At 43.5% G+C, this 11,187-nt stretch overlaps 1 protein-coding gene across 1 annotated transcript; it reads left to right on the forward strand.

Annotated features, from left to right (window-relative positions):
• The first annotated feature begins 1,598 nt into the window (after positions 1 to 1,598).
• GPN3 (GPN-loop GTPase 3) lies at positions 1,599 to 10,789 on the forward strand. Its single transcript, XM_083416950.1, has 8 exons — positions 1,599 to 1,764; positions 2,827 to 2,935; positions 4,578 to 4,745; positions 5,327 to 5,451; positions 6,906 to 7,021; positions 8,890 to 8,986; positions 9,561 to 9,689; positions 10,332 to 10,789. The coding sequence occupies exons 1-8, from the start codon at positions 1,717 to 1,719 to the stop codon at positions 10,392 to 10,394; spliced, it is 855 nt and encodes a 284-aa protein (XP_083273076.1). The 5' UTR covers positions 1,599 to 1,716; the 3' UTR covers positions 10,395 to 10,789.
• Positions 10,790 to 11,187: the final 398 nt, after the last annotated feature.

The raw sequence follows: 11,187 nt of genomic DNA on the forward strand, positions 1-11,187 counted from the left end.
AGACCATGTCTTAGTCTGCAGGCAGTATCAAAAGAATCATGCATCCACTGTTTCGTGGGCCCGCAATGGCGCAAAAACATGGTTAAAAAACACGGATCCTCATGATTTTTGCACTAGATCAGCCCGAAGTCACCATCAGATCAAAATTGTCCAGATCAATGGAAGACAACAACACAATGAAATTCAAGGACATATGGCAGATTTCCATATGTTAGCCAACACCACTCTGACTGCTATGGTCATATAACTAAATAGTTCCACTGACGATTTCACAATACAGTGATGTACAGTGATGCAACTCCTGCAGCCCAGGGAGGCCGGGGGGGGGGGCGGATCTGGGCACAGGATTGACACCTTTGTTTTGGCAAAAGACAGGGCAAAGGACAGAGAGAGATCTGAAAATTGTTAACATTATTTTGCCTCAAAAGATCTCACAGAATTTTGGGTTTTTCCGTTCCTTAGGATATATGATCTACTTCCTGTGTAACTCCACGTGTCAAGAAGAAAAAGAACTGGAAGAGAATGGAATAAAAATAAGTATTTTTTAATGGATTTTGAATAAATGCACAATAAATTGTTACTGTTTTGAATTTCATTGTGTTATTGTCTTCCATTGATCTGGACACTTTTGATCAGATGGTGACTTCGGGCTGATCTAGTGCAAAAATCATGATCCGTGTTTTTTAACCATGTTTTTGCGCCATTGCGGCCCCACGAAACAGTGGATGCATGATTTTTTTGATGCTGCCTACAGACTAAGACATGGTCTACAGTATCATGGCAGTTTTATTTAATTTGAATGAAAAAATAATGAATTCATGAGGATCCGTTTAAAATCAGCTGGATCCACCTTTTACCCATTCCCGTTTAATTATGTTAAAGGTTTTTAACCAGTTTTTTTAAACCAATAATGTTAATGTTTCTTGCAAGCCACTTGCAAGGTTTTATCACGATCAGGAAAATATGTAAAATAAATATTTTTTTTTAAATCATAATAATTGCAGACACCTTAGAAGACCTATGGATTCATTTAATCCTGTGACATTTGGATTTGTGTGCTCTGTATATGCCCTGATGAACACTTTCATACATATGTACTGTATCTAATTCAACTCTAAATATGTGTCGGGTTCAATGAAACTTAGTTCCAGGTAAGTGGATGCAGCATTGCAGCCCAATATAGCAATCCTATGATGCACCCTGACCCTAGAGTAAGTGCAGGTGAGCTCTGTGGGGCTTTACAGGACATTTTTTTTAAAGATACATGTGTGTGTGTTTCTAAAACCATCATGGGTTTGCTTTTATCACAGAAAGGCAGAGTCCAAAATAAATAATAAAAAATATTTTTTACTGAATCAGAAAGCCCTTTTAAGGACTGGAGCCTCATCTGCAAAAAACACACACTCTAAAACCCCACCTTTCCAACCCTCGGGGGCCAAGGCATGAAATAAAACCCAGCCCCGCCCCCTCTTCAACACGAGTCCAGAAGAGAGCTCGGGCTCTGGCGGCTCTTCAAGCAGTTACTAAACCTGCCCGAAGGATCCAAGTTTGACTTGCTGCGCTTGGGCTTGCCGTACCAGCGGAAGTGACGTACAGACCCTGGAGCCGGGTGACGCGAGAATAGGAAGTTGAAGTGGTGCGCGCTACGGATGGCCCGTTGGGCCAAAGTAGTGGCGCTCGGTCTTTTGCCGGCGCTGAGCTCGGGAGGAGGCCGAGATGCCTCGCTATGCGCAGCTGGTTATGGGTCCTGCGGGGAGCGGGAAGGTGAGTGCGGGCCTGGACTCGAGCCCTGCGAAGAGGCTTCTGGAAGGGATGCTGCTGCTGCATTAAATTATCCTCTCCAGCCACCCAAAACTGCCGTCCTTACGATGCACAGCAACGCAGTTTATGACCGATGTTCTTAAAAGCTTATTCTTCTTTCTCTGCCTCTTTAAGGGGTTTTTTGAATTTTGAATTAAATAACAATATTGAACAGAAGAAGCTAACAAAACAGTCGAAGAAAAGGGAATACAGAGCTTGGCAAATAAAGTCGGTGTTCTCTCACCCAGTCTAATAAATCACCGTTCCAAAAAGTATTGATGGCAGACGAAAACCACTTTCAATCGATTTTGCCAAAGTAAAAGCTTCTTAGTATACTTTGGTTTTTAAGTGCTGCTTATTCCTGCTGCTGCTCTTCAGATGTTTTGAACCACAACTCTCATTGGCTGGGGTTGGCGGTAAAAATAAAAAAGCTACAGTGCAGCGAAAAGAGCAGCAAAAATTTAAAGGGATAAAACTGAATGGAAGGGGGGAAACTGGCAGCCATATCATTGCCTAGAAAAAATAATAATGCCTAGAAACTTTTCTTTTAAAGTCCAAACTTGGTGTTAAAAAGATAGCCAAAGGCAATCCAAACTGGTGGAAAGAATTCCATAAATGGGGTGGCAGCACTGAGAAGGTCTTCTCCACAGTTCTCACCCATCTGGGCTCACATGGTAGAGACACACAGATGAGGCCTTGGATGATCTTGTCACATGGACAGGCTGATGTAGAGGCAGCTGTTTCTTCAGAGCTTTTCAGAATACCCATTTTCTCTGTAAAATTAATAACCATGGTGATTTTCATAAAATTTAAACGAAATTCCTGTAAAACTGTCTGATCATGCCTATTAGGGACCCAGATAGATTGTGCTCAATGTTATTCAATGGAAAGCAAATGACTGCCCCATGTTCCAAAGGAGACTGTCGGCAGAGATGTCTCCTCAGATGTTGGATTCCTGCCCACTGATAGAAACTCTCCTGGTGACTTTTGCTAGTTTGTTAATGCTCTGGATTTTTTAAATTCCAGAGCACTTACTGTTCCACCATGGTCCAACACTGCGAAGAACTGAATCGCTCGGTACAGGTAGTGAACCTTGACCCCGCTGCAGAACACTTTGACTATGATGTCATGGCAGGTAAGGCCAAGGCTTGAAGCATATGGGGATGCAGCAGGTCAGGGATGCTTTAGTTGAGATTCCTGCATTGCCGGGGGTTGAACTAATGGTTCTATGATAAGCAGAGGCTTGCTGAATTCTGTTCTCACAGGATGAGTGCAATAGCAGCCTCCCACTCAAGTTCCCCAGCAACTGGTATTTTCTGCAATGCCCCTCCCTGCACACAGACCACTCACACGGGAATCTCTGGAATCTTCCACCTCCCACATGTTGCAGCTACTGAGCACCCTTTTCACTTTTTCTGCCCAATTATGAAGCCACCATCCCCTCTTATTCTACAGCCCTTCTAATACTCTTGCTTTCATCTTCACCTTTTTTTCACAACTCCCCTTTGCACACCCCTGTTCTCACCTTCAGCCCCTTTTTTCTCGCTTCTGCTGCTTCCAGTTCCAACTTGTACAGAGACCACTACCATTTCCGTGCTGCCAACTCTCTCCTATTCTGCGGCCCCTTTTGCACACACACCCATGATGATACATGTTATTGTATATTTAAGATGAATAGAGTTTTTAGTGCAAGCCTGTCAGTTAGCTTGTTTAGTTAGAGGTTAAATTTAGTTGATGTACGTGTTTAGGTGTTTGGTTGTTAATGAAATATCTCTGCTAAATCACTTCATTGAATCTGGAACTGCATGCTGAAGATAACACATGGTATCAGGAGTAGAATGTGTTGTGTGAAGGTACTATTTGAGGGCTTTAGATACTTTATCTCTCTCATATGAGGCAGCTGAGAAATGGCAGGGGGAGACGGTTGAGTACGGGTGGACATTGAGGTCCTCCTCCGAGGGTCTTTGCTGGTTCCCTCACTGCGAGAAGCACTGCGAGAAGCAAAGTTACAGGGAACCAGGCAGAGGGCCTTCTCAGTAGTGGCGCCCTCCCTGTAGAACACCCTCCCTTCAGATGTCAAGGAAATAAACAACTATCTGACTTTTAGAAGACATCTGAAGGCAGCTCTGCTTAGGGAAGTTTATAAGGATTGATGTTTTTATTATATTTTAGATCTGTTGTAAGCTGTGTATAAATAATAAAATAGTTGTTGTTGTTAACAACAACAACCACCAGAAGGGACGGACACTGACATATTCCTCTTCATTTCTTCTAATGCCCCCTTGTTGCTCCTTCACAGCACTCCAAATCCTCCCTTAACCCCATCCACTTGCCTCCTCCCCAGTTCCTTCTCTTCAGCTTTCGTCCCCATCTACAGAGCCCTAAAACACACTCTCTCTCTAACACACATACACACACACAGCCCTTCCTCCCTACCTTCCACATGCCCCCTCATTCTGCCAAATGCCACATGTTTCTTTAACCACTTCCACCTTCCCTTTCCCCCATTCCTCCTTTCTCTTCCCCAGTCACCAGCTGACTAAAACTGTCATGCACAAAGAAACCCTTCTCCCAAGTCACTTACTACAGACATGAGGCTCCTCCTCCTCCTTCCTGCCCCTGCCTTTTGTGTTTTATATTTTTATTTGTAAGCCACCTTGAGTTCTGGTCCAGGGAAAAGGCAGGATGTAAAAAAATATAATGCACACAAACGAGAGAGAGAGAGAAATCAAGCAAAACTGCTGTGTTCCCCCTCCCTTTTTTTGTTTTTGTTTCAGATATCCGGGAATTAATTGAAGTGGACGATGTCATGGAAGATGATTCTCTAAGGTTTGGCCCCAATGGTGGCTTAGTATTTTGTATGGAATACTTTGCAAGTAACTTTGACTGGCTAGAAGGATGTCTTGGCCATGTGGAAGACGATTATATACTCTTTGATTGCCCAGGTGAGCAAAGAATTTTAAAATAACAAAGGGAAACAAAAGCTTAGTACATTTGTGGGGGGAGCCTTAGTACACACACTGTGGGGGAGGAACCACTGCTTTGCAGTAGAGCCCTTGGGACCCCCTCCAGGCCCTGCCTCCTTCCACTAGCGCAACCCCTCCCTCAGCTTTGTTCTGCACCCTCCTTAGGTGCTTTTACCTGGCTGGAATCTGGCCTTGAATTGTGATCATTCTTCTTGCTTGCCTGAATGGAAAAAGATCTGGTGTGGCGGCGGGTGTAGGGGCTTTAGGAACCCAGTTTGGCTTTTTTGTGGCTAGAATGTCACCTGCTCTATAAGGGTAAAATTCATGCCTGTTGCTCTGAGTCTGGGCCCCACTTGCTTTCGCCTTTGTCTTTAAACCGCTGTCATTTTTGTCTATTTCGGTTTTCAGTTCTTAATTATGTATTGTTGTTTTTATTGGTCTCAAATAGATTGGCTGTTTAAAAAATGAAGAAGTTTAGCTACCTTGAACCTTTTATGGAAGGGCAGGGTGCAAGTCCATGAAACGAATGCATTTCTTAAAAGTTGTGACCCCTTCCTCAGGTCAGATTGAGCTCTACACGCACCTGCCAGTCATGAGGCAACTTGTCGAACAGCTTCAGCAGTGGGAGTTCCGCGTCTGTGGCGTTTTTCTTGTTGATTCTCAGTTTATGGTGGAATCCTTCAAGGTAACTTATAATTCTGCCCACCCCCAACAAGTGACAAATCTAGACACACACCCCTTTTTTCTTTTTAGGGTCTTAACACAATTTGGCATCCAAATATGACTCTGAGGCAAATTAACCTGCTGTCTTAACCATCTGGCTGCTTGCTTTCTTGTATTGCTGTAGCAACTGGATTTCTGGACAGTGGAAGACATAAGACTTTGCGCTGGTTCAAGTGGAGCCCTAATCTCCATCCCCCCCCCCCCAACGCTGGGCCAGTGCTACAAAAAGTCTTGCTGCACCATTCAGACCCCAGTTGATGAGAACATAAATAAGAGCAATGCAACTGGTTTTGCCTCAAGGCCTATCCTTTTCCCACAGTGGCTCACTAGATGCCTATGGGAAGGAAACTTGCGAGCAGGACCTGGGTGCAGCAGCCCTCTTCTCCATATGTGATTCCCAGCAACTGGAATCATAGAGTTGGAAGGGGAGTCCCAACCCCCTGGAATATGCAGCTGCCCATATGGGGATTGAACCTGCAACCTTGGTGTTATCAGCACCACACTCTAACCCAGGGGTCAGCAACCTTTTTCAGCAGTGGGCCAGTCCACCGTCCCTCAGACCATGTGGTGGGCGGAACTATACTTTGAAAAAAAATATGAAAAAATTCCTATGCCCTACAAATAACCCAGAGATGCATTTTAAATAAAAGCACACATTCAACTCCTGTAAAAACACTGGGCAGGCCCCACAAATAACCCAGAGATGCATTTTAAATAAAAGGACACCTTCTATTCATGTAAAAACATGCTGATTTCCAGACCGTCCGCGGGCCGGATTGAGAAGGCGATTGGGCCGCATCCAGCCCATGGGCCTTAAGTTGCCTACCCCTGTTCTAACCGGCTGATCTATCCTGCCTCTGATATTGGACGTAGTACATAGCCTTATCTTCCGTGAATTTGCCCAACCCCATTTTAAAGCTGATAGCCATTGCTTCCACTTTTGGGGAGTGAATGCCATAGTGTAACTATGTGTGAACCATTGTCGTCTTTTTTGTCTCCTAAATATTCCAGCACTGAGCGTCATTTGGTTCTGGTATTATGGGATAGTGTGGAACTTTTCTCTATCAGTTTTCTCCACATCATGCATAAGTCAGATGGGCAGGGTACAAATAATAGCATCATCATCATCATTATTATTCTCTTACTTGCCTTTTCTCTAAATTGCAAAGTCCCAATTTTTGTAAGCTCCACCCCCTTGATCTTCCTGCTTGCCCTCTTCTTCACCCTTTCTAGCTCTACAATATCCCTCTCTTCATCTATCCCTTGCGACCTCCAGATGCCACCTATTTCACCCTGCTGAATGGCTGGCCTGAGACATCCCTGCAGCAGTGGTTAAACAGGTGGCATTTTCGGAACGGGGCACCTTTACATCTCTTCTCAAATTCCGCTCATTTTTGTGTGTTTCCCTCTCGCTAGTTTATTTCCGGAGCCATGGCTGCCCTGAGTGCAATGATATCGTTAGAGATTCCCCAAGTCAATGTCATGACAAAGATGGACTTGCTGAGCAAGAAAGCCAAAGCAGAAATTGAAAAGTAAGCATGTGGAAATGCGGACTTTTTGCCTCAATGTTGTGGGGCTGGATCTCATGTTTTATTATTTATGTAAATTACACACTGCCTCATATTTCAAAGAAAATCTCTCAGTGGTTTGTAACATCCTAAAAATGTCAGAAATAAAAGTCAAATACCAAAATACAGGGTAAAAATGAAATTTTACAGCAGCATAGATGTCAGTTATGTAAAATATCCTCTTAAATAGCAGTATAAAATGAAACAAATAAGATATGGGGAACACAGTAACAACTAGCAGATCCAGAATACCACAGAGACAACCACCCACCAAATACAGAAGACTCTGTTTGTAGGTAGCAGCAGCAGCACATTCAATTCTGCCACAATCTCAAAGCCTCCCTCGTCATGCTCTGGACGAAATCCTGGCATGAGGCTCAGGCTGCCCTATTTACCACATGTTTGGCAGAAAAGCTAAGTGTTTAGGGTGACTCTTAACTGGAAAAAAATTAATGGTTAAGCGATGCAATAATAAAAAGGCAAAAGGAATGAGATGAGAAGGAGAAAAAAAGTACTGTATTTTTCCATGTATAAGACTAGGTTTTTTTCCTTAAAAATAATGTCCAAAATTTGGGGGTGTCTTATAAAGAGGGGGCATCTCCCTCCATTTTCTTAAATTGGAGTCCCCCAAAATAGGGGTCATCTTATACATGGGGGTGTCTTATAAACAGAAAAATATGGTAATTCCCATCCCTTTTTGTATATAGCAAAGTTTATATAATTGAGACCTATCTGGGAAGGAAGGTACTGAGTGGCAGTTTCCAGTCCCAAGCAAGTTCAATTCTCGGCATCTCCCAGTCAGGCTGGGAATGGCCCCTGCCTGAAACCCTAGACAGACACTGCCAGTCAGTGTAGACAGTGCTAAGCTAAATGCACCAATGAGCCTGTCTTAGCATATGACAGCATATTCCTAACCTGTCACTACCAACTCCCATCAGCTCCACCTTTCAGAACTGACCAGGATAAAGTCAGCCACACTAGAAGACTTGAGTTCAGCTTCCAATGAAGGGAGGAAAATGCAATAGTGGAAAGGAGGGGTGAAGATATCCCCCCCCCCCCAAATAAAAATGATTTTTTAAAAAATAGTCTCGGAAGAGCAGAAAGGGCTAATTTCTTGCCTTCAGATGTAGTTGGATTAACTCCAGCTAACATAGCCAGTGGTTGGGAATGATGGGAGTTGGAGTCCAGCAGGCAACAGGTTAGCCACCTGGAGATATAGAGCATCTTTGTACATGTGGTAGAGGTTGACATCTGGTGCCACTCACAAAACCTCCAGGGTTGGGTTCTTAGCCCTGTGACAGCTTGCAGTGGTTTGTGTACCTGATCCTGTGCACAGTTATTTGTGAGGGGAAACAGCCCTGTATTGCAGCTTAGGGCAGGGACGAACTTCTGGGATCTACTTACATGTTTGTGGTTGTTTGGTTCGTTTACTAGAATGCCAAGATCTGCTGAAGCAGAGCCATTTGTCAAAGATGTACAGTTGGAATCCAAGCAGATTGCTTGTGGTATCAGAACTGAGCTGAGCTCGCAGTTCCATCTCACACACATTCACACAAATCCACTCTTGACTAGCATTCTTCATTTCAGCTGCCTGATTTAGGTGGGGAAAGTTGTTCTGTTAGCTGCTGGGAGTTGTAAACACTTGCTGATAAACTGCAAATCACCCAGAGATCTACCAAAAGCTCCTCATCAACTTCTTCCCCTGTGTCAGGGAACACAAACAGAAATTTTGGGGTGGGGAGTAACTAGTATAAGGCGCAGCTAATGGACAGTTAGTATGAAGATCTTCTCAAACTGCTGTGTTTTTTAACTTTTCAACCAACACCTTCCAGGTATCTGGACCCTGACATGTATTCTACACTGGAAGATTCTACAGATTTGCTCAAAAGCAAACGGTTTAAGAAGCTAACTCAGGCGATCTGTGGGTTGGTAAGTTGTGTTTTAAGATCCAGCAGTGGAGATTAGTACAGTTATAGCTTAAAATTGCCACCTGCAATAACCCAATGCAGTAGCTTCTAGTTGTTGTTTTTTCTAGTTCTTCCTTTGCAGCTCTGGCTTTAATTTAAGCTACAGCTACAATGGAAGATTCCTGTTTCACAATTTTCCTGTTTCATCCACACCAAGAAACTGTGGTTAACTCCCAGCTTCAGAACAAGCCAGGATCATAAACTGTGGTTTGAAGTTGGTTTGAGATCTGGTATTTTTGCATAGCCAGTAACCACAGTGTCCTGGTTTTGATGAAACAGGAAACTGTGGCTAATTGGAGACTTCTGCACCAGATGCAGGTGTGGTGCAAAGGGAGGAGAGAAGAAGGTGGACATGCAGACACAAGGGTCATTCATAACCTGGCTTGATTCACAGTACAGTTGTCGGTCCTTTGCCTATTAAAGCAGACTGTATCAGCATTAGCTGCCTCTCCCACTTGTAAAGCACTCTGGGGGCTGTTTTGCTTGAATTCGTTGCCACTCACTCTCTCCATATCTGTTTATTGCCTCTTTTTTAGATTGACGACTACAGCATGGTCCGTTTTTTGCCATTTGATCGCTCCGATGAGGAAAGCATTAATATTGTACTGCAGCACATAGACTTCTCCATTCAATATGGGGAGGATCTGGAGTTCAAAGAGCCAAAGGTATAAAGTTCCTAGGTCCTCCTGCAACATTAGTTAGGCTTCAGCCAGCCTTGAACATTAAGGCCACAAATCTGCCCTTAACCATTGTGGCTAGCAGCCATTGATATGATCTCCCTCCAGTACTGGCCACGCCCAGGAGGGGTGACCTTTGTGTCAAGGTAGACCTCAGTCTGAGAAGGGTTAGCTGCTGTTCGGTTGCGGGGGTGTTAACCAGAATAACCCTGAATTTGCCCCCTAAAAAGCATAGTCTCAAGCATGAAGTGCCATTTTGTTCAGTGGAGTTTATTCCCAGGTATGCATGTATAGGGTTGCCATGAAAGAAAGCTGGCCCAAATTGTGGGTGTTGCATCTTATTTTGGGGTCCATTCAGTATGTTCTCCATCTTCTTTAAATCTTGTCAAAGCGTAAGAGAGACAAAAGAAAAGACAACCTATCACCATTTTCAGGTAGAAATATTTACTCTGGTGTCCTCACTGTGGATTATGGACCATAAAAAATTTTGTGTGTGTGTGTGTCGGGGTTTTTATTTTCATGAGGAAAGATTACAACAGGGTTTCTTCCTTTTTTTGACAGTGTGTGTATCTTTTGCTGTCTTGAACTACTCAAAATGTTAAAGGTTTGTGTGTGTTTTCCCCCCAACAGGAAAATGAGGAAGATAAATCATCTGCTTTTGATGAATACTTCCAAGATCAAGTGGACGAATAAAGATTTAAGGGTTTATTTTGTAAAAAGAAAAAGGACTCTTCAGATTTTCTATGCATTGTGTTTTGAAAACCACAAACTGCTTGATAAATTTCGGGCAGCAATTGAAGTAGGGGCATTTCCCCCCATCGCAAAGCGTTTTAATATGTGTATGTGTGTGTAATACATTAAGTGTATATAATGCCGCTTCACACAGTTGTATTATTTGTAGAAGTGACTAGGCAAAGAAGGGGCATCATGAGAAATAAATTATTGACTCTCTGCATTTCTTGGTTGCTTACTGAGCTACAAAAAAGATGGAGCATTTTCATTTTAGCCTTGTAACCATTGATGGTGGTATTTACTTAAGCAACCGGAGCAAATATGTACAAATAAATTGGGAGTGTGTTTAATCTGAACTGAACTACAGTGCTGTGGTCCTGCTGCTCAGTGCTGCCTTTCTGTGCTTTGTGAAGGACAGCAGCTTTTAACAAAAGAATTCTCATGTGTATTCAGGTCATTCTCTCCATGGCCCATGCTGAAAATTAAGACAGAACTTTCCCTCTCCTTAGTCTCCAGTAAAACAGGGGTGGAGGAAACTTGTTGCCCTACAAATTATGTTGGACTCCAACTCCCATCATCTCTGCCCATTGGTCATCCTGGCCGGGGCTCATGGGGGTTGGAATCCAGCAACATCTGGAGGACCGCAGATTTTCCATGCCTGCACTAAAAATTATTTCCCACAATCCAGCAGAAGCAGTCCTTGCATTAACTATCTTTTTGCTTCTTCTGCATGCCTGGGCAGCAGGAATAAGTT

This window comes from Podarcis tiliguerta (assembly GCF_965153285.1).
Source record: "Podarcis tiliguerta genome assembly, chromosome: 16".
Classification (NCBI taxonomy): domain Eukaryota; kingdom Metazoa; phylum Chordata; class Lepidosauria; order Squamata; family Lacertidae; genus Podarcis; species Podarcis tiliguerta.

What these genes read in the sequence shown, in the direction of transcription:
- GPN3 (XM_083416950.1), top strand. Translation starts at nt 1,717, where the DNA reads ATGCCTCGCTATGCGCAGCTGGTTATGGGTCCTGCGGGGAGCGGGAAG. An exon ending in TTATGGTGGAATCCTTCAAG is followed by an intron (nt 5,452 to 6,905) that starts GTAACTTATAAT and finishes CCCTCTCGCTAG; the next exon opens with TTTATTTCCGGAGCCATGGC. An exon ending in GCCAAAGCAGAAATTGAAAA is followed by an intron (nt 7,022 to 8,889) that starts GTAAGCATGTGG and finishes AACACCTTCCAG; the next exon opens with GTATCTGGACCCTGACATGT.